Genomic DNA, 19,539 nt, shown 5'->3' with positions numbered 1-19,539 from the left:
ACATCACGTTGAGGGCATCACTGGGGTGGTTTGGGGTCGAAAGGAAAAGTTGGGTATCATCAGCATACTGATGATACCCAACTCCAAAGCCACGAATGATCTCACCCAGCGGTTTCATGTAGATGTTGAACAGGAGAGGCGAGAGGACCGACCCCTGAGGAACTCCACAAATGAGAGACCTCGCGGTCGACCTCTGTCCTCCTGCCAACACCGACTGCGAACGTCCCTGGAGATAGGAGGAGAACCACTGTAAAACTGTGCCTCCCACTCCCAATCCCCTGAGACGCCGCAGCAAGATACCATGGTCGATGGTATCGAAAGCCGCCGAGAGGTCTAATAGGACTAGGACAGAGGAATATCCCCTGTCCCGAGCCCTCCAGAGATCATTCACCAGCGCGACCAATGCCGTCTCCGTGCTGTGCCCGGGCCTGAAACCCGATTGGTACGTGTCTAGATAATCCGCTTCATCCAGGACCAGAGGGAGCTGATGCGCCACCACACTCTCAACAACCTTCGCAAGAAAGCGAAGGTTGGAGACAGGACGAAAGTTGTTTAATACAGCTGGGTCCAAGGCAGGCTTCTTGAGGAGAGGCCTCACCACCGCCTCTTTCAAGACGGCGGGGAAGCTACCCTCACTCAGAGAAGCCGATATAACTGCCTGGAACCAGCTGCGTGTCCTCTCCCGGGCTGCATAAACCAGCCAGGAAGGGCACGGGTCCAATAAACACGTGGTGGTGCTCAGCCTCCCCATGATCCTGTCCACTTCCTCCGGAGTCACAGAATCAAACTCCTCCCAGATGATATCGACAAGACCGCCAGTGTCCTGATCGTCAGACTCTGCCCAGTCAGAGTCCAGACCGGTCCGAATCCGAGCGATTTTGTCCGACAGATGTTGGTTAAACTCCTCGGCACGACCCTGCAAGGGATCCTCCCTCACCTCCTGATTTAGGAGGGAGCGAGTCACCCTAAACAGGGCGGCCGGGCGATTATCTGCGGACGCGATAAGGGTGGCGAAGTGGTTAGACCTCGCCTCCCTTATCGCAGCGAGATAAGACCTAATGTAGGCTCTTAGTCGCAATCGGTCGGATTCGGATCGGCTGGACCTCCAACCGCTCTCTAGGCCCCGTCTCCGACGCTTCATCTCCCGAAGCTCCGCAGAGAACCATGGAGCTCGACGGGATCTGCACCGGGTCAGGGGCCGCAGGGGTACAACTCGGTCAAGAGCCTCAGTGGCCGTCCTTTCCCAGGCTTCCACTAAGGCATCTGCCGAGCTGTGAGCAAGGGAGGCAGGTGGGGACCCCAGCGCTACCTGGAACCTCTGGGGATCCATTAAGCGTCTGGGGCGGTACCATTTAATTGGTTCCAAACACCCACGGCGGGGGGTGGCAAAACGGAAGACCAGCCGCAGGAGATGATGATCGGTCCATGACAGGGGCATAATAATTGGAGAGCCCCCACCAAGATCATCTAACCACCGTCCAGATAAGAAAACTAGGTCAAGGGTGTGGCCTCCCTCATGAGTCGGTCCCAAAATTACTTGCGTCAGGTCCATGGCCGTCATGGAAGCCATGAACTCCCGAGCCAACTCAGATGATCCTCCCAGCGATGGTAGATTGAAGTCCCCCAAAACTATAAGTTTCGGGAACTCAACCACCAGCCCAGAGAGGACATCGAGCAGCTCAGGCAGGGCTGCTGCTGCGTGACTAGGCGAAAGGTACACCAGCAGCAAGCCCAACTGCGCACCAGGGCCGCATCTCAAAAAGAGAGACTCACACCCGACTATCTGAGGAACAGTGGCCTCCCGCGGACACAAGGTCTCCCTCATAACAACAGCCACACCCCCACCCCTACCCTGAGCCCGAGGCCGGTGCAGCACCCGGAAACCTGGTGGGCAAAGGTCAACCAGAGGAATCCCGCCCTCTGGGCCCAACCAAGTCTCCGTGATGCAAGCCAGGTCCGCCTGCTCACCCTCGACCAGATCACGAACGAGAGGAGCCTTATTAGAGACGGACCTGGCGTTCAAATACACCAGCCGGAGCTCAGGGGGGTGCACACCCTCACTCCCGGGACCTTGGGGTAGAGCCAGAGGGTCGGAGTGCCCCACCGCTTGTAAGCAGCGGAGAGGCCTTCCCTGAGATCGATACGGCCCTCTGCTCCTCCATCTGCTGCCATTCCCTGATGTCGTGGGAATAGGTAGCCCCACGACCAGCCCTGGAGCCCCGGAGGTGACCGACCCCCGCTCCTCCCCCCTGCGATCTCCATCGGCCCTAGCCAGAACAGCGGTAGTTGGATAGCCCCCCTTATCCAAACAACCAAAAGAACCCTCCCGCCTCCCTAACCCCCTAAAAAATTTTTGAAAGAAAAATAATCAGGGGCCTCTTATTAGGTCTACGTCGAAGGCCCCTACCCGTGCCCAGCCAACTCTCAGGGTCCCAATAAATGATAAATAATAATAATAATAATTATTATTATTATTATTATTATTATTAAATTAGGGGCATTTTGTCTAAAGACATTTACCACTCCCCATTCCTTCTGTGGGCTGAACTGCCTCTTGTCTAATCTTGACCAATTCCTCCTGTCTCTCAAGAGCATTCCTATTGACCAGGGGTGGGCAACCTTGGCTCTTTTACGACTCGTGGACTTCAACTCCCAGAATTCCTGAGCCACGAGTCGTAAAAGAGCCAAGGTTGCCTACCCCTGCTATAGACCATTACAGGCAGTCCTCATCTAGTGACTGTCTCGTTTAGTGACCATCTCATTTAGCGACTGTAGTTACAGCAGTGATGACAAATTTCTCAATGTCCACCCTTTTACGACCTTCACGGGTCTACAAAAGAAAGGAACTCCAAAGTAGAATCATAAGCATAGGTGCTATTTCACTTAGCAACAACTAAATTGGTGGTCCCAATTGTGATCACTAAACGAGGACTACCTGTATATACATGAGGGTAAACTTTCCAGTAGGTGCTTGGATGCTAAGCCATATACAGTTTTAAAGGTGTGAATCTTGGTACTGGACTCCAGGCACAGTGGGAGCTGTTGCGGGAACTGCAGCACTGCTAAATCTGAGCAAGTTATCGTAGTCTTAATTGCTTGATAAACAGTTTTTTTTAAAAAAGAAAAAATAAAGGACATAGATGAAGAAGCTCTGGCAATAGATAGCCAGCATGGATTCTGCAAGGCTAAATCTTGGCTTGCCAACCATTTTAAAGTTTTTGAGAGTGTTAGTTGGCCACTCCCTGGCCATGTTATATATTTGGATTTTCAAAAATGTTTGGACAGAATTTCTCATGAGAGGGTCTTTAGTAAACTTTAATTGATGTGGAATAGTAGCTTTTATGGATTGCTAACTGGTTCAAAATCAAAGAGCAAAACAGCAGTAAATGGGACCTTTCCTTTAAAGGCAGAATGTGAGAAAAGTCTCTCTTGGAGCTAGCTTTTTAAACTTAATAAATGACTGTGAGGTAGGGATAAACAGTATGCTGGTCAAGTTTGCAGATGGCAGCAAGCTGTTCAGTCTGATAAACTCTTTTTGACAGACATATCTCTGAATTGGGTGAATGGTCAGGCAATGGTTTAAGGCAGAGGTAGGCAACCGTGGCTCTTTTATGACTCGTGGACTTCAACTTCCAGAATTCCTGAGCCAGCAAGGCTCAGCTTGGAAATCTCTCCCTTTCCCCTCAGCATGGCTGGCTCAGGAATCCTGGGAGTTGAAGTCCACGAGTCATAAAAGAGCCACGGTTGCCTACCCCTGGATTAAGGAAATGTAAAGTGATGCACACTGGGAATTTTTTTAATTTAAAAAAAAAACTTAAGTTCATGAATGTAGTGATGGGGGATGAGCTACTGTAAATAACCAAGAAAAAATCTTGGGTCATAATGGAGAGTATATTAATGTGTCAACTCAACATGTACTAAATATGAAAAAGGCAAATTCAGTGCTAGGCCTAATTAGGAAAACACAGCTTGGTGACATTGCAGTGTGCTTGTATGCAGATAATCCTTGACTTAACAACCATTTGTTTAGTGACCATTTGAAGATACAACGGCACTGAAAAAAATAAATTATGATCAGTCCTCACACATACAACCATTGCAACAGGACTATAATTATCAGATCCAAATTTGGGTGCTGGGCAACTGGCATGTATTTCTGATGATTGCAGTATCCTGGGATCATGTGATTGCCATTTGCAATCTTCCCAGCAGCTTCCAACAAGCAAAAGTTAAGGGGGAAGCCGTATTTGCTTAATGCCCGTGTGATTAACATAACAACTACAGCGATTCATTTAACAATGATGCAAGCAAGAACATAAAATCAAACATGACTCTTAACAACTGCTTTGCTTAGCAATGGAAATTCTGGTTCTAATTGTGGTTGTAAGCCAACATCTATGGTTCATCTGCATTTGGTCTCATGCGTACAGTTCCGGTCACCATGAGAGATATAATTTAATTTAATTTAATTTAATAATTTGATTTCTATACCGCCCTTCTCCCGAAGGACTCAGGGCGGTGAACAGGGCAATACACAATAAAAATCAAGTACAAAAATTAAAAAACCATTAAACATCATGCCCATAAAATCAATACATATTAAGTTAAAAACTAATTATAAAAACCCAACCCCATCCCGTCAGACCAGGCCAGCTTGTTCGAAAAAGTATGTTTTAAGATCGCGCCGGAAGGAGCGAAGGTCGGGGGCCATCCGGAGCTCAACCGGTAAGCGGTTCCAAAGGTCTGGCGCGCCCACAGAGAACGCTCTCCCCCTGGGGGTCACCAATCGGCATTCTTTGATCGGCGGCACCCTGAGGAGGCCCTCTCTGTGGGAGCGCACTGGACGGAGGGAAGTTGATGCCGGTCGCAGGTGTTGCCGTAGGTAATCCGGACCCATGCCATGAAGGGCTTTGTAAGTCATAACTAACACCTTGAACCTCACCCGGAGAGCAACCGGTAGCCAATGCAGCTCGCGGAGCAAAGGTGTAACATGGGAGTATTGGGAAACTCCCAAGACGACTCGCGCGGCTGCATTCTGCACCAGCTGGAGTCTCCAGGTGGACCTCAAGGGCAGCCCCATGTAGAGAGCATTACAGTAGTCTAGACGAGAGGTCACGAGCGCATGAGTGACTGTGCGCAAGGCATCCCGGTCTAGATAGGGCCGCAACTGGCGCACCAGGCGAACCTGGTGCGGGACAAAGTGCAGAAATAGCAACCAAAATAATTGAGGGATTTCACTTTTCTTATGAGAAAAGCCAAACTTTTTAGGATCCTTTCACTTAGAAAAAAAAAAGGATAGGGTTCAGTTGTCCAAAATCATGCATGGCCTAAAACAGGCGTGTCCAAACTTGGAAACTTTTAAGACTTGTGGACTTCAACTCTCAGAATTCCTTAGCCAGCATGGCTGTCTGGGCAATTCTGGGAGTTGAAGTCTGCAGATCTTCAGGTTGCCAAGGTTGGACACCCCTGTCCTAAAAAAAGAGAAACATCTCTCATTCTCAAAACTTTAGGAGCAGGGATTAGTGAAATGTTTGGAAAGGAGGCATTGCCTTACATTGGCCTTAACGTAAATTCCTTATCACAAAACATGATGCTGGCTATTAACTTGGGCGACTTTGTTATTTATTTTTATTTATTAAATTGATTGGCTGCCCATCGTACCACAGGGTAACTCTGGGCATCATGCAATATGACAAGGGCAAAATTATACAAAACCTATACACAATACAAACAAAATACCATAAAAATATAAATCCTCAACCCTAACTTAAAAAAGAAGGGGAGGGAGTAGCACGAGCAAATGGGGTGGTGGGATCTGTTATTAATCTTGTCAACCGCCCCCCAGTGTGAAGCCCCAGGAGTCCAGGAGAAGAGCCCTCTGCCATTGAGCCTGCCCTTTGGACCCTGCCCACTGGAAAACCCTGGCGGTTGGCTTTAGAAGGGGATTGGGTAAATTCATTGTCCATCAAAGACTGTTGGGCCTTGAGACTCCACGTTGCATCCGCTCTGGGGACTGCATACCTTCAAATCCCAGGTAGAGGACAGCAGTGTTAGAGTAGCAGGTCTTGGTCACCTCTTCGGTTGGCTTTTGTGGTTAACAAAAGGCTGAGCTAAGGTGAGCCCTGACTTGACCCAGCAGGCGGTTCTTAGGCTGTTCTGTCCTAAAAGAAGTGGTTTCTTCTTTTAGAACAGAGATCTGAAACAGACAAATAGATATTTTTTTTAAAAAAAAACCAACTAAGGATTTGGGATAAGAAGATTTAACAAAAATAGGCATTGTGTAAGGACTGAGACTATTTTCCACTTTCCACACTGTATCCTTCCTTACGTCTGCCTCCTGGGAAAAGCACAGGTAGGAAAGAAACGTGGTGGCTTAACCCTCTCTACCTGGTGACGGTGGATTCTGATCCTGATGGGAACACCCTGGATTTTAAAGGGTGTGTGTGTGTGTGTGTGTGTGTGTGTGTGTGTGTGTGTGTGTGTCTGAATGACCCCAACTACACAGCAACAGAAGGGCAGCTTCTTGTTTGCAGGGGCATCTACAGTTGTGCACTGCTGCCATGCTGAAGAAATACCCTGCCCCCCCCACAAACACACACGGGGTAGCAGCTGACGTAGGTTGTGAAAATGCAGCCATTGTAAACGAAGTGTGGGAGGGAGCAAAGGTGGGAAATTGACCTGTAATATTTTTGGACCTTGAAGTTTATGCAAATGCATCAAGGAACCACAGATTTGAGGAGCTGTGGGATCGGTGGGCAAACATCACTTCTGGCAAACTCAAGAGGTTATGAAGGGAGTAGGGAACACGGTCGGTGCTCCAAAATGGAGTGCGCCCATTTCTCTTACCTGGCAATGCTGGTGACCATTTGAGGGATGCTATATTGATTTGCATTCTAGGCTGTTTCAAATTCTTTTTGCTTTTGCATGTTGTTATTTTTCCCATTTCTTCACCTGTGTTCAAAAATCCCCCCTCTTTCTGTCTCCCTAACCCCATTTTTTAAAAAAATTATTACTATGATTTTCCCCTTTGTTTCCTGCCTCTGTCATTAGCAGTCACCCGAGGGGACCGAGTTATGGGATCCCCAGGCTGGCCAGCAGCCTGCGGAGGACACACTGGGAGCCCCCTTGGCAGCCAGCAGGCTTGGGGGTTCCATTCAGGTACATGAGACCAATGGGATGGGTGGGGGGGGTGCCCCATCTGCTGCTGCCGGCCCCCAGCCATGCCGTGGAAGTCTTCTGAGCTTTTTTCCTGCGACCCCCTGTATGTCCAGCCACCTTGGCACCAATTTGCTTTTCAGTCCTGTTTTGACAGCACGTGGACCATTTCAGAAATACTGAAATGCAGTTCGTTCTGCCTTGAACTAGATAGTTTACCTTTCTCCTCATTGCTCATTCTGCTTGGCTCCCAAAAATCGTGTGAAAAAAAGTAAAGAAAATTCCTTTCTTCGTAATGATTCTTGTAAGGAATCAGGTTTGTTTGGCCTCAGGAGGGGAACTTTACGTTTTTAATGATAATGAACAAAAAAGAGGGAGAAGGGAAAGGGTGGAGGAGAAAGACACTCAACAACTTTAAATATGTTTAAATATATAAACATTTGCAAACTTAAGAAGAAAATGTTAAAACCATACTTGGTAGGTCAAATTTCTACAAAAACCACTTGTAGAAATTAAGAGAATCTACTAGCAAAATCTTGTGAATGTAGGTAGAAATAGAAATCATGCTTAAAGCTGGGGTGCGTTCCTGTGTTTTTGCTGTGTGTTTGCGTGTGTGCGCGTGCATCACTTCAACACAAGGGAGGATTCTAGTTCAACCATAAGAGTATCTAGAAAAAATTACACACACACACACACACACACAAACACACACACACATATATATAGTAAGCATTCCTCTGTGTTCCTCTGCCTGTCATTGGTGTGCAAGACCCATCTGCTTTTGGCAATGCAAAAAATCCTCACCAGGACCATGAAAGAAACTCAAATTCCTGGATTTGCAGATGTTCATCACATTCTGTTGTGTTTCATTTGGGTTTTGTTGAGCCACAATTCTGCACAGAGGCCCATGTTAAGAGGCTAGGATTCTACAGTGTGGAATTCTCGTCTGGCTACTGAATTAAATATTGTTTTTAATCTAATTTGCACCTTAATGTCCAAAGTTTGTTCAGAACAAGGTCTAATGTGTGCTTTGTATCACTTCGGTAAAGCTTTTTGGCAAAGAATACCAACATTTAAATTTTGGGGCAACGGGAAAAAGAACAGTGGCCAACATGCTGGGTGCAGCTATCCTTCATGTTCAGGTGCTCTGTCCAGTTTATAAACTTGCTCGATGGGCTGTTCTACCTCCATGAGGACTAGACACATTAAAGTAATAATGGTTATACAATAGTTATTATAATAACAATCAGTTAAAGATGACAGAATCAAAATATGTAAGATGTAAGACTAGCAACAATCTGTTAACAACGGATGAATTTTAAATGGTGGGATTCTCAAATGGGCAGCATTTGTATGATAGGAAATTTACCTAATTAAGTCTGTGCTGGATTTCTAGCTCTCATAGCTAAGTATGTTCCTTAAAGTGCCACTCTTGTCTTTTCTGGGTCTTTGTCCATGGTTGCCTCTTCCCTCTTTGCCCCTCCCAAGCTTTTGTGTGCATTACTTTCCCGTCTGACACACATCTGTGACCAGCACCAACCTTTGCTTAATGCAAGAATCTGAAGCCTCATAAGCCAGCAACTAAAAGCATACATTAACCTGGGTGTGCAGCCCCAGTAGGGGATGCAACTGGTTTGCATGGGTACAGCTGTTAAGTAAAACCTAACAGCTTTGGGCCAGGGAGGAAGAGAGCAATTTGTTCAGGAATGAACTATTATTTGTGAATCTCCTGAAGTGACATTGTGTAGGAAACCAGTTCTAGCCCTGACACCACTTCAGCTTTTCAAAAACTAAGGATCTCTCTGTCCATGTGATAAAGATGCTGAACCTCACACATGAATGTATTCCTTTACATAAGCAGGTACTGTGGATCCAAGGAGATAGTCCTTGACTTATGACTGTAGCCCGGCAATTACAGTTGTAAGTCATGACGGCCGTGGAGTGGATCATCACATAAAGGGACGATTTCACACCCCTTTTTTTTTGCAGTGGTTGTTAAGTGAACACCAGGGTTGTTAAGCAAACATATTGTTGTTCTCTATGGGCCAGGTTTTGCCAGAAGCTGGAAGTAAACGCTGGTCTTCCAACAAAAATGTTATAAAACAACGGTCGCACAAATTTTATTTTATTTTTTATTTTAATTCCATTTATATCCCGCCCTTCTCCGAAGACTCAGGGCGGCTTACAAGCTTAGCAGTAGCCTTCATTCTATGTATATGCCTGCTTATTAGGGCTTTCACACACACACCCCAGCAGCATTATTACAAAGTCAGCTTAATTGCCCCCAACAATCTGGGTCCTCATTTTACCTACCTGGGAAGGATGGAAGGCTGAGTCAACCTTGAGCCTGGTGGGATGCGAACCTGCACTAATTGCAGGCAGCTGGTGTTACTTAAGGAGGCATTAGCCCACTGCTCCACCATGGCCGTAAATGCAGGCACGTGACCATGGGGAGAGACTGGCCTTCAACTTCAGAACTAGGTTGTAATTAGCTTTTGGGGGCGCGTCATAACTTCGATCAGCCGTTAAGCGACCAGTCGTAAGTCGAGGACTACCTGTATTACTTTCCTTTGGAGGCAGGTTTCTGTTGGATGGAATGTCACATGTCTTCTGAAAGTCAGCCTCCTTTGCTTTGAAAGCTTGGCTGGATGCAAGCAGACCCGCCCCGCTGCCCCCTTCCTTCCTCTGGCTGCTTTCTGCAGGAGCAGACCAAGATAAGAAGCAGAGCAAAGTTTTGATGTGTACCTTAGCAGCATGTGGCCTGTGTGTCTGAGGCCTGCTTTGTCTCTCCGGCCATTTCCCCACTTTGTGATGCTGCAAAGACGCTAAGCCAGCTGTACCTGAAGCCCTGCCCAGTATTCTCGGCTCTTCACCTGCTTGCTCTCTTTTAGGTCATGAGTTCTACCAACGGGGAATTGAACACAGATGACCCCACTGCCGGCCACTCAAACGCCCCCATCACGGCACCTGCCGAGGTTGAGGTGGCAGACGACACAAAGTGAGTAACTGGTTCATCCGGCCTAGTTCGGCTGGGAGCCTTTGCGGCTCGGATTAAACACTGTAAGATGGAAGGTGATGGAGAGGAAGGTGTGTCAGGACTGCCTTGGGATTATAGCAGCCAGCTAGACACCGTGGCTCTAATATGACCGATGTAGCAGGTTCAGGACTGGAAAACATGGTGAAGTTTTGAAGCTTATACTAAGCAAATACCATCTATTCTAACCAGTCTCATCTCTGCTGTCTGCCAGCAGAGAGCAGCTTTTCCATCAACGATTACCTGAACTACTTTGATCTAAAATTGCTCAGGATGCCACATTCTCAGTTATCTGTCAAAAGGTCACTTTCTCAGTTATCTAGTGATGGCCATAGGCTGTCTTTTAATGAGCGATGACTGATAGCTCGGTCACAAATGGCCCCACTCAATTTGCCCACAAGACGTTGACTCGGACCCCAGTCTGATTTGGGGCTAATTTCCTCTGGTCGGCTAATCCTTTTGTCCTGTGAACTACTGACCTGAGGGTTATCTGGACTTCTTATGTCTGATAGAGGCAAGGCCCATGAAAAATAAGATTTTCTCTGGCTGTCTCTATACCAGGGGTAGGCAACCTCGGGAGTTGAAGTCCATGAGTCATAAAAGAGCCGAGGTTGCCTACCCCTGCTCTATACCTTGATTTTCTGTCTCCACAAACCTATGAAGTCAGAGTGCCAGAGAGACAGCGTAGCCTAGTGATTAAGGCACCAAGCTAGAAACCAGGAGACTTGAGTTCTAGTGCCACCTTAGGCACGAAAGCCAGCTGAGTGACTTTGGGCCACTCACTCTGCTTCAGCGCAACCCACCTCACAGGATCGTTGTGTGTGGTAAATAGGAGGAAGGAACATTAGATACGTTTGCTGCCTTATAAAGTGTAAAAAGTGGGATAAAAACCTAATAATCATTTTCAACTTAGCATTTTATAAACTGAAAAATGTTATTTCCTTTCATTGAAATAATAATACAATGCAGGTATCCTTTCTCCCTAGGTGCTGCTGTTTCTTTAAGAGGAGGAAGAGGAAAACTATCCAGCGCCACAAGTGAAATGTTCCCGTTGGTCAAAGCCAGGATCCTATTGGGACTGCGTTTCCCCCACCCTCCTTTTACTTCCTGGCTAAGGATAATGGATCTTGATGGAATAGGAGGGGGCACTGTTTCCTCCACCTGCTCTCCCGCTTGAGTTTTATTGGTGGGTTAGGGACACAGGCGGCTTTTGACTGTCCTAGCAGGCACATGTGGGGGGCTTCCCCCATCACATTTTTTTCTTTTCCCTTCTTCCCAGGAGATGCAAATGGAGGGGTGGGGCGGGCACTGGCAGAAAAAGAAAAAGCACGTTGGACTTTTTGCTCAAGTGTCCCACTCTTCCTCCTGGTCCACAGAGAAAAAAAAAAACACAACAGCATTAATATTTATGCAGCAGTTCTCCTTCCCTTCCATTTGTCAGTTTATTTGTCCTCCACCCCTCTGTGGAGCTCTTCAAATAGCTTTTGGAACAATAACAACAACAACAAAAAGAACACAAACAGAAAATGGGAATGAATTCTACTTGTTTACCTTTAGAAGAAGCAAAGTGATGATTCTGAGAACAGCCCTGCACGTATTTCTTCTTCTTCTCTGTTGTTTGCTTCAGTCTCAAGTTAATTTAAAAATGGCATTTTCGGCCTTCAGGCCGCAACATCTCCTCACCCTGCACCTTTCCTGTCGTAGGGATGCAAATGGTTTTGCTTATTTTTTTTTTCTGCTTTGAGTTTTAAGGATGTCCCCCGCCCCCCAATGTCTGCCTGATTTCCCTCTTTTTTTTTCAATTTAATTTCCCCAGACCTGCCAAATTACTCTTTGATGACATCCTTTAGGGAAGCTTTGTCCCCATACTCCAAATAACACGAGAGGCAAAAATAAATGTATCGTGCAGGGGGGAGGGTGGCTGGGGAATAATTTTACACACTTCCTCATTTCTCAGTGCACTTTTTTTTGTAGCAATACCAGCATTTGTGTCTTGAAAAACGATCCAGTTTTAAGATATTTTTTTTAAAAAAAATTAAATTAAGTTCTACCCACTCCCAGGTGGGAGAGAATTAAGGGCAAAAGTCTTGGATCTCAGGAACGGCAGCCTGCCAAACATAACCCCAAAGCCAACGTCGATTGTTAGAGAACCGTGGAGAAGAAGGGGACTTTCATGACCAAAGTGAAACCTACATGGACAGGATCACTAGGTGAGATCGTTCCATTTGATGGCCCTCACAGCACCTGGGTACTTGCCAATTTCATTTGAAATTAAATAGGTGGCAACAAACTTCTATTTGGGTGGACAGAGGAGGCCCACTGATGAAGCGTTATGCAAGGACAATCCACTTGTTTTGGTCTGTTCTTTCTCAAAAAAACCCAAGAGCCGTCTGCATTTCCAGCTTCCCAGTTGGGTGATGGCTTGTAATCGGCTCCTGCAGAACCACCGATACGACTGTTATTAGTATGGAAATGAGCAAAACGCTTTGCAGGCCTCTTTTATGAAAAACATCCAAGCCAAGCCAAAATCTACCTTGCCAGGGAAGGAGATGGCTTTAGAATAAGGCCTGCGTCTGGCTTTCATGCTTTTATCCCATTGTATTCCATCACTAGCTTACGTGTTGTGCCCCGGCCTTAGACAAAAGTTGTGCCTGGGTACACTGCGGCCTGTACGCCTGGATTGAACGTACACGCTTCTCCCAGTTGACCAAGTCAAAACGAAACAGCTGGTCTGCAGCCATCAAAGCTACACCTGTCCAAGCTGCTTCAGCATTGTGACAGTAGCAGTGCAGCTTCATTACTACTTTAGATATATTTTTTTACCAAGGGATAAGACAGTTGGCCCTGCGTTGCTCCAAACTATTTCGTCTTTCACCCTGTGTTGTAATTACGGCACTTGGAATGTCGGGATGTGGCCTGCTGGGGAAATGGTGGCAGGGTTAGTACCGGGGGGGGGGGGGAGGTAGGTAGGGGATAAATACTTTGGTCTCTGCTAAACTAAAGAGCACCCTTCGGTGGATGGGTGCTGCTACAGACCAAAGGAGTGCAACTTTAAAATTCGCCACACACCTCATCGTTAGTGCTAAATCATATCTATTGGACTTCACCCCCTCCTAATAATGAGAGGGTTACTGCCTCCTCACCTTATAGCCTTGAAGTTGTTCACTTTCTAGAACTAGATTTAAACCTCTTCCCTCCCCGTCAATGTGGGTTTTAAGATTTGAACCCCCTCCTTTCGGGATTGCATAATTGATAGCAATCCTGATGACTCTGAAGGGAATGGAGTGGGGGGGGGTTGGATTGTCCCAACCCAACCGTTTATTGCAAAAGCTGGCACTTAATTTTGTTGTGCTTTTTCAAGGTGGATATGAATTTCTTTGCCCTAGTTGAATGAATGTTTTTGTGGCCATTTGAAATAAATTTTAAAAAGGAAAGCAGGGACTAAAACTCAACATGATCTCACTTTATTTGTCTTAGTTTATAAACTTTGTTAACAGCAGTGCCTCTGCCATGCTAGAATCACAAGGATACAGGAGGTCCTAGGGAAAATTCTTGATTTGGGCAACTTCCATTAAAATAGGATTGCTTAGATATGTGCAGTGTTTGAGTTTCTTTCCCAAACAATGCAGAGAGAAAAACAGAATACAGCCTTAAGCATTGTGCTGGAAAAAAAATTATATATAGTTCCAATCCCAGGAAGGTGTAAAAGAAATTTTAAAAAAATTAAGATGTTTATGTAAAGAGTGCATGAGTGTGCTTGGACTACCAGTTGCAATGTGGATTGTTCATTTTTTTTCTTTATTTTTCTTTTTGGATGTGACGAAGTTTTAAGGGACAATTCAAATGACCAAAAACACATCAATGAGGGTTGTTGTTAGCCCTCCAAACTCTGGTCTTATCAGGTGTATGTTTTGGCCCATGTTGTCTGATTTGCATCAAAATGAATTTTGCAGATTTAATTGTGTGGTGGTTTTGTTTTTTAATTATGTAACAAAAGAAAAAAGTAATTTCAAGTCTGAATAGAAATGAGATTTGTACTGGTGTAGCTCCAAAGCAGAAGAGAGATTGTGGCATTGCAAATTTAGTTACTGCTTTTAAAAAAAAAGTGTACACAGGTTATGGTGTATAAGTTTCTCTTGAAGCTTCTTTGAAGCCATAGAAGTTAGGGCTTTTTAAAAAAAATAATAAAAACAGGGGAAAAAACCTGAAAAACTAAAAATTTTAAAAAAAACCTAAAATAATAAATTCTCCAAAAATGTTTTCTTGTGTTTTGGTTTAAAGTACAGATGTTTTATCTTTAAAAGAGTGGAAGTAGTTTTCGGTGACTTATTTTGGAAAAGTAATCAGTGCTGTAAAGGTAGTCCTCAAATTATGACCATAATAGAGCCTGCCTTAGCCGTAAGGTGAGTTTATCTTGTGACTGAACCAATTTTATGAGCTATTTTATGGTGGTCCTTCATAAATGTGGCAGTCCTTAATAGAATCCATAGACCACTGCTAACAACCATAAATGTGGGCTAGTTGCCAAGCACCTGAAGAGCAGTCACATGACTGTGGGGTGGGGGGGAATGACTATCTGAACTTTAAATCCGGGTCATAAATTACCCTTCCCCCTTCAGATAGGTCCAATGTAACTTCAAATGATTGCTAAGCAGCTGAAAGTCAAGGATTACCTGTAATGGTGTAGAAAGAAAGTATCTAGTCTCTAGAACAGTGTTTTTAAACCTCGGCACCTTTAAGATGGGAGGACTTCAAATCCCAGAATTCCACACCCATCTTAAAGGTGCTGAAGTTGAGAAACGGTGCTCTCCATCTTTTTCCTTAAATGGATGCATCCCAGAAACCTTGGCACGAGATGAGCAGCCGCTGCCTCCTCTTTTTGCCCTAATCTTCCAGCATTCAAAAATGAGGATTCAGTTTCTCTCTCCCTACTCACTGTCCACAAATATACAACCCACCCACTCTGAACAACTATGCTATGTTACATCCTGGTTGGACTCGCCCAAATGGTTCACCCTAAACTCAGCTTAAAAAAAACACACAAAAAACAAATTGCTGTGTTCAGTTGCTATAAGCAAGCAAATAAACCATCTCATCCCGCAATATGATGGCTTGCATGATGACGACAACTGAATCTTATTTTGGCCTAGTCCATGTTATTGCAGAACATACTAGTGGAGGTGGTGCATCCTGCTAATTGGAGGCTTGTTCACACGTTTGTGCTGTTTCTTCCTAAATCAGGGGTAGGCAACCTTGGCTCTTTTATGACTTGTGGACTTCCACTCCCAGAATTCCTGAGCCAGCATGGCTGACTCAGGAATTCTGGGAGTGGAAGTCCACGAGTCAAAAAAGAGCCAAGGTTGCCTACGCCTGTCCTAAATGAAACTGCAGGATCGGATCTGACACAGTTGCCAGTTGTTTCTCCTCCAACACACTTTCTATTCTTTGGCAAGTCTTGCAGACATAAACCAATATGCCTGAGGGTGCATCTCTCCTTACCAGTATTCCTTATCAAAAATGGAGCATCCTGAACTCAGACTAGGCCAGGGGTAGGCAACCTGGGCTCTTTTATGACTCGTGGACTTCAACTCCCAGAATTCCTGAGCCAGCCGTGCTGAGGGGAAATGGAGAGATTTCCAAGCTGAGCCATGCTGGCTCAGGAATTCTGGGAGTTGAAGTCCACGAGTCATAAAAGACTAGTCACTAGGCAAACCCAGTAATCTGCCTACAATAAACCCTCCTCTAAAAAGTGATTTCCTACCTAAACCTACAAAAGTCATGAAAATCTGGGAATCAAAATGTACTGGTGGTTAAGCTTCACGGAAGTAGATAAGCACCTACTGATCCAAAAATAGTTTTGAGAACAGAAACTGTCGTTCTATTCAGTGTCCAATTCTTGCTCTAGCATGCCGGTGCTGTCAACAACTCTTGCCACAGCTTCACTGTTGCAAGATGGTCTAGGCTTCCAAGAGGGCTGTCCTGCCCACAAAACCATATTCAAACAATATTAAATCTGCAATGTGACCTACTGGCTGTGGGTACCCATTCTCTCATGTCACAGACACAAAAATGCTTAAAGACAAACTTTGCTGCCTTTATTCATTTGCTATTTACAAACAAAGGAAGGAGAGGTGGTGAAACGCTGAATAATACAGTTTCTGATACGGTTATTATTGTAGAGCATCGCACGAGCAGTCGGTGACACTGTTGGAAGTTTGCCCTTGGCATCACCCAGATTTAATTTTGCAAATGCTAGAATTGGCGACAGGCTCCAAGAACTTCAACTGAACTTTCCCTTCAGCTGCTGACATTTTAATAAACACCCGATTTTTATACAACAGAGACCTACCCCTGCCAAAGGAATTTCAAAGGATGACTGAAGTGCTTTCAGCCCTCCACCTTAAAGTAGCCTGCCATCAGTTAGTTACAAGCTACCTTTCAACTATTTTTTAAGTAGGCCTTTTTAGAAACATATTCAATGATTATTTTTCATCTACAGAAAAACAGATTAGCACATTGCGGAGAAAACAGTTCTCTGAAACATGAAGGGTGGTGAAGGAGAAGGGGGTGCTGAGAATCCTCTCAGCCTAGCAGGAAAGCAAGCTATAAAATTTAGGGCCCTATGGACTAATATGTGGATATTGAATAAGCCTCTTCATAAAAATCACTGATGTGCATATTTTCTCTACTGTCTGCTGATGGGGAGCTAGTAACTGGAGAATGATTCCATTCTACATACTGGCCATAATAGAAATGTACACATATTATACAGTGATTAACAATATAGAAGGGAGAATTGAAAACAGACTCGCATGACGTAAGGCTCCAGGACCTCTGTGGAATAATCTGTATTTCCATACAAGTAGTTTCAACAAGAAACGCAGCTACTGAGGGTGGCAAAACAAAACAAATAACCAGGATAACTACTTTTTTCCTGATTAAAGGTTCTGTCCCAGTTGAAGATATTTTGTGGTCAAATACTCTTGGTGAGAATCAAGGGGAAGATGGATTCAACTTTGGTGCATCAAACTGTCTTAATGCTATCAGGATAAATTAATGGCCAGATTTCTGGTTAGGGAATGATGGAAGTGGCACTCCAGCACCTCAAGAAGGCACCAGATTGGAGGAAGCAAGTCAGTGAATTTCCACCGAGAAACAAAAGGTACCACAACACATCTTGACTATCGTAGAGGAACTGCACAGATATTTAGTGCGAGGAACTATTTCTCAGAGAATTGAAGTGCTTTCTTGCTGATTTATTACTCTGGAGAAGGCGTGGATATGGTTTGGGTGCAAAGAATCACGCCAAATCCTTGGATCAAAATAATTGTGGGTGTTGACAATTTTGCAGTCATGATGGATAAATGAATTTGCAGATCATCACAATGGGACTTAGTTTTACCCTCCCACCAGAATGAAAAGCTGACCCAGTAACCCACTCCATCGTATTTTTTGGATGGGGGGAACCCGTATTTGAATACCCCCCCCAAAATAATTTCTAGGATTGATTGCTCCATACTGCAATTTTCCCAAAGTAACAAGTGTAGGAAAGTAGCATCCACAGCACACTGACAGCTGAGACTTACTAATAGGAAGAGGAACCAGGCGCTAGTGAATAAACCAATACTTGGCCAGGAGTCACAAAGTCTTTTTAGTCAGGGACTGCTAGTCCAACTTATGCTCAGTCAAAGCACAGCTGGGGAAGCAGTTCTGCCAAACAGCTGATGCTGACTAGATCCATCCTAAATGCATCTGAACAATGGTAAAAACATGCTTTTTTGCCCATCCCAAAAGAACCAATATTTTAGCTTAAGAATTCGTGAACGTAAAAAGGCATTTTTCCTCCTGAAAAAAATTCCTGAAATCTCTCTTTCTCTGAATTATATTTCTGCAAAAAATGGCTTAAGACACAGGGAGTTCTCTCCCTGTTTCAAGGGGAAATACACACACGCATACAAACACAAACTAACCACAGCACCAGCCTGTCACTAGGGTAACAAGAATCAAAATGCATTGTTAAGTTGCACTATATTAGCAGCAGAAGAAACTTTCCGAGGACAAAAGGCCAGAAATTTAGATGCTTCTCTTAATTACAATGCTCAGGTACACATGCTTGCAAACTGCCTCTCAGCCAAGGCTGTTCCAAATGGGAGAACCACAATCTGCTGCTGACTCTTCACACAACCTCACACAAGTGGGAAAAGTCGCCTAAAGTAATCTTAAGGCAGCCTTTCCCAATATCGCCCTCCAAATATAGTAGCCTCCCAATAAATCTGCATCCTCCTCACCAAGCAGGGCTGCCTTTATCATCTGGATATGATCGGGGTCCCAATCTGACATATCGGGTCACATCAGGTCAGTAAATTGACACTTTACTTTCCTTTGAAAGCCAGCAAACACGCACAGGAACAGCTGGCTGGGGAATTCTGGAAGCTGAAGTCCAAACCTCTTAAAAGGGGCACGTATGAGAAACCCTGCACTGCAGTTGATTGGCCTTTGTTTAGCTCTGCTATTCTCTCAGAGTCAAGGATTGTCTTGAAATGCTGCTTGCCATGCAAAAGGCTCACACACACACACCCACCACCTTCAGGCTGTGTACACAATTACCCCAAAGAGAATAAGTCATTTGTCTTACTAGACAACTGGGAGGGGACCAGGGGAATGTGATATATATCACCATCTAAGACGCCTTTGCCACCCACCCCATGCTAGCCTCCTGCCTGCCAGAAATGTGGGGAGAGGGAAAATTTCTTTGGTGGGTGGGTGGGTGGGGTGTCACTTCTTATGAGAGTAAGTTTCCTCCATGAGAATGACTAGATGTAAAAGCAGCTACATTCATTGCAAGGAAATCACCCAGCCAGGTTGCCAAACAGAAACAGAAGAGATTGCCGGCCTCAGTCCAGCCAGGCCGACATGCATCTGGATTGTAGAGCACGTGCAACCTGGGAATGCTTGCCCAATCTGAGTCTGCTGACGGGAGCCCATCCGATCACTGCGGCAGGACAAGCTGGCGACCTCAGGCGGAGGGAGGCGGGGGGGCAGGAGGGGAGCGCCAAGCCTGTCTGACGGCAGCGACTTTCCAGCAGCACCTGCTATGTGTAGAAGATGATCTCTGGAATCTGTCCATCTTCCACCGAGGTGCCGTTGTTGTTGCCAGCAGCATAACAGAAAGTAAAACAGGTCTTTGTCCCTGTGGTTGGTGACTCATGGACCACCTTCCGCAATCCTTTGGTTCCATAGTGAGAGTCGGGTCCCTGTATTACGAACCATTGAAAAACAAAGTGGTAAGAAGGCCATTCCGCCAGTCATGAAGCTGATCTGCTGAGGAGCACGGACCACCACCACCCCGA

General features: G+C 45.4%; 2 protein-coding genes across 11 annotated transcripts in view; one reads left to right on the top strand and one right to left on the bottom strand.

Annotated features, from left to right (window-relative positions):
- The window catches only part of CSNK1G2 (casein kinase 1 gamma 2), a 97,328-nt gene extending 85,912 nt beyond the window's left edge, over nt 1-11,416 (top strand). Inside the window, exons 11-13 of one of the 3 annotated variants that reach the window (XM_081313944.1) lie at nt 7,051-7,158; nt 10,047-10,153; nt 11,176-11,416. In XM_081313944.1, the coding sequence (XP_081170070.1) occupies nt 7,051-7,158; nt 10,047-10,153; nt 11,176-11,230 (270 nt within the window). In that variant the 3' untranslated portion in view covers nt 11,231-11,416. Of the gene's footprint in view, nt 1-7,050; nt 7,159-10,046; nt 10,154-11,158 lie in introns of all 3 variants that reach the window. The other 2 variants (XM_081313943.1, XM_081313942.1) reach the window with 2 other exon arrangements.
- BTBD2 (BTB domain containing 2) overlaps nt 1-19,539 on the bottom strand; it is a 54,277-nt gene that overhangs the window by 20,009 nt on the left and 14,729 nt on the right. For 4 of the 8 annotated variants that reach the window (XR_014024629.1, XR_014024630.1, XR_014024631.1 and 1 more), the window contains exons 9-11: nt 19,279-19,443; nt 11,741-11,884; nt 6,022-6,196 (exon numbers count right to left, since the gene is read on the bottom strand). Coding sequence is in view for 2 of the 8 variants with exons in the window: in XM_081313941.1 (XP_081170067.1) it covers nt 19,282-19,443 (162 nt within the window). In the remaining 6 variants the exon portion in view is untranslated. The other 4 variants (XR_014024634.1, XR_014024633.1, XM_081313941.1 and 1 more) reach the window with 4 other exon arrangements.

Source organism: Vipera berus, assembly GCF_964194415.1.
Source record: "Vipera berus genome assembly, chromosome: 1".
NCBI lineage: Eukaryota > Metazoa > Chordata > Lepidosauria > Squamata > Viperidae > Vipera > Vipera berus.
Note: the sequence above shows the minus strand (reverse complement) of the source record. Positions and strands in the feature narration are given on the sequence as shown.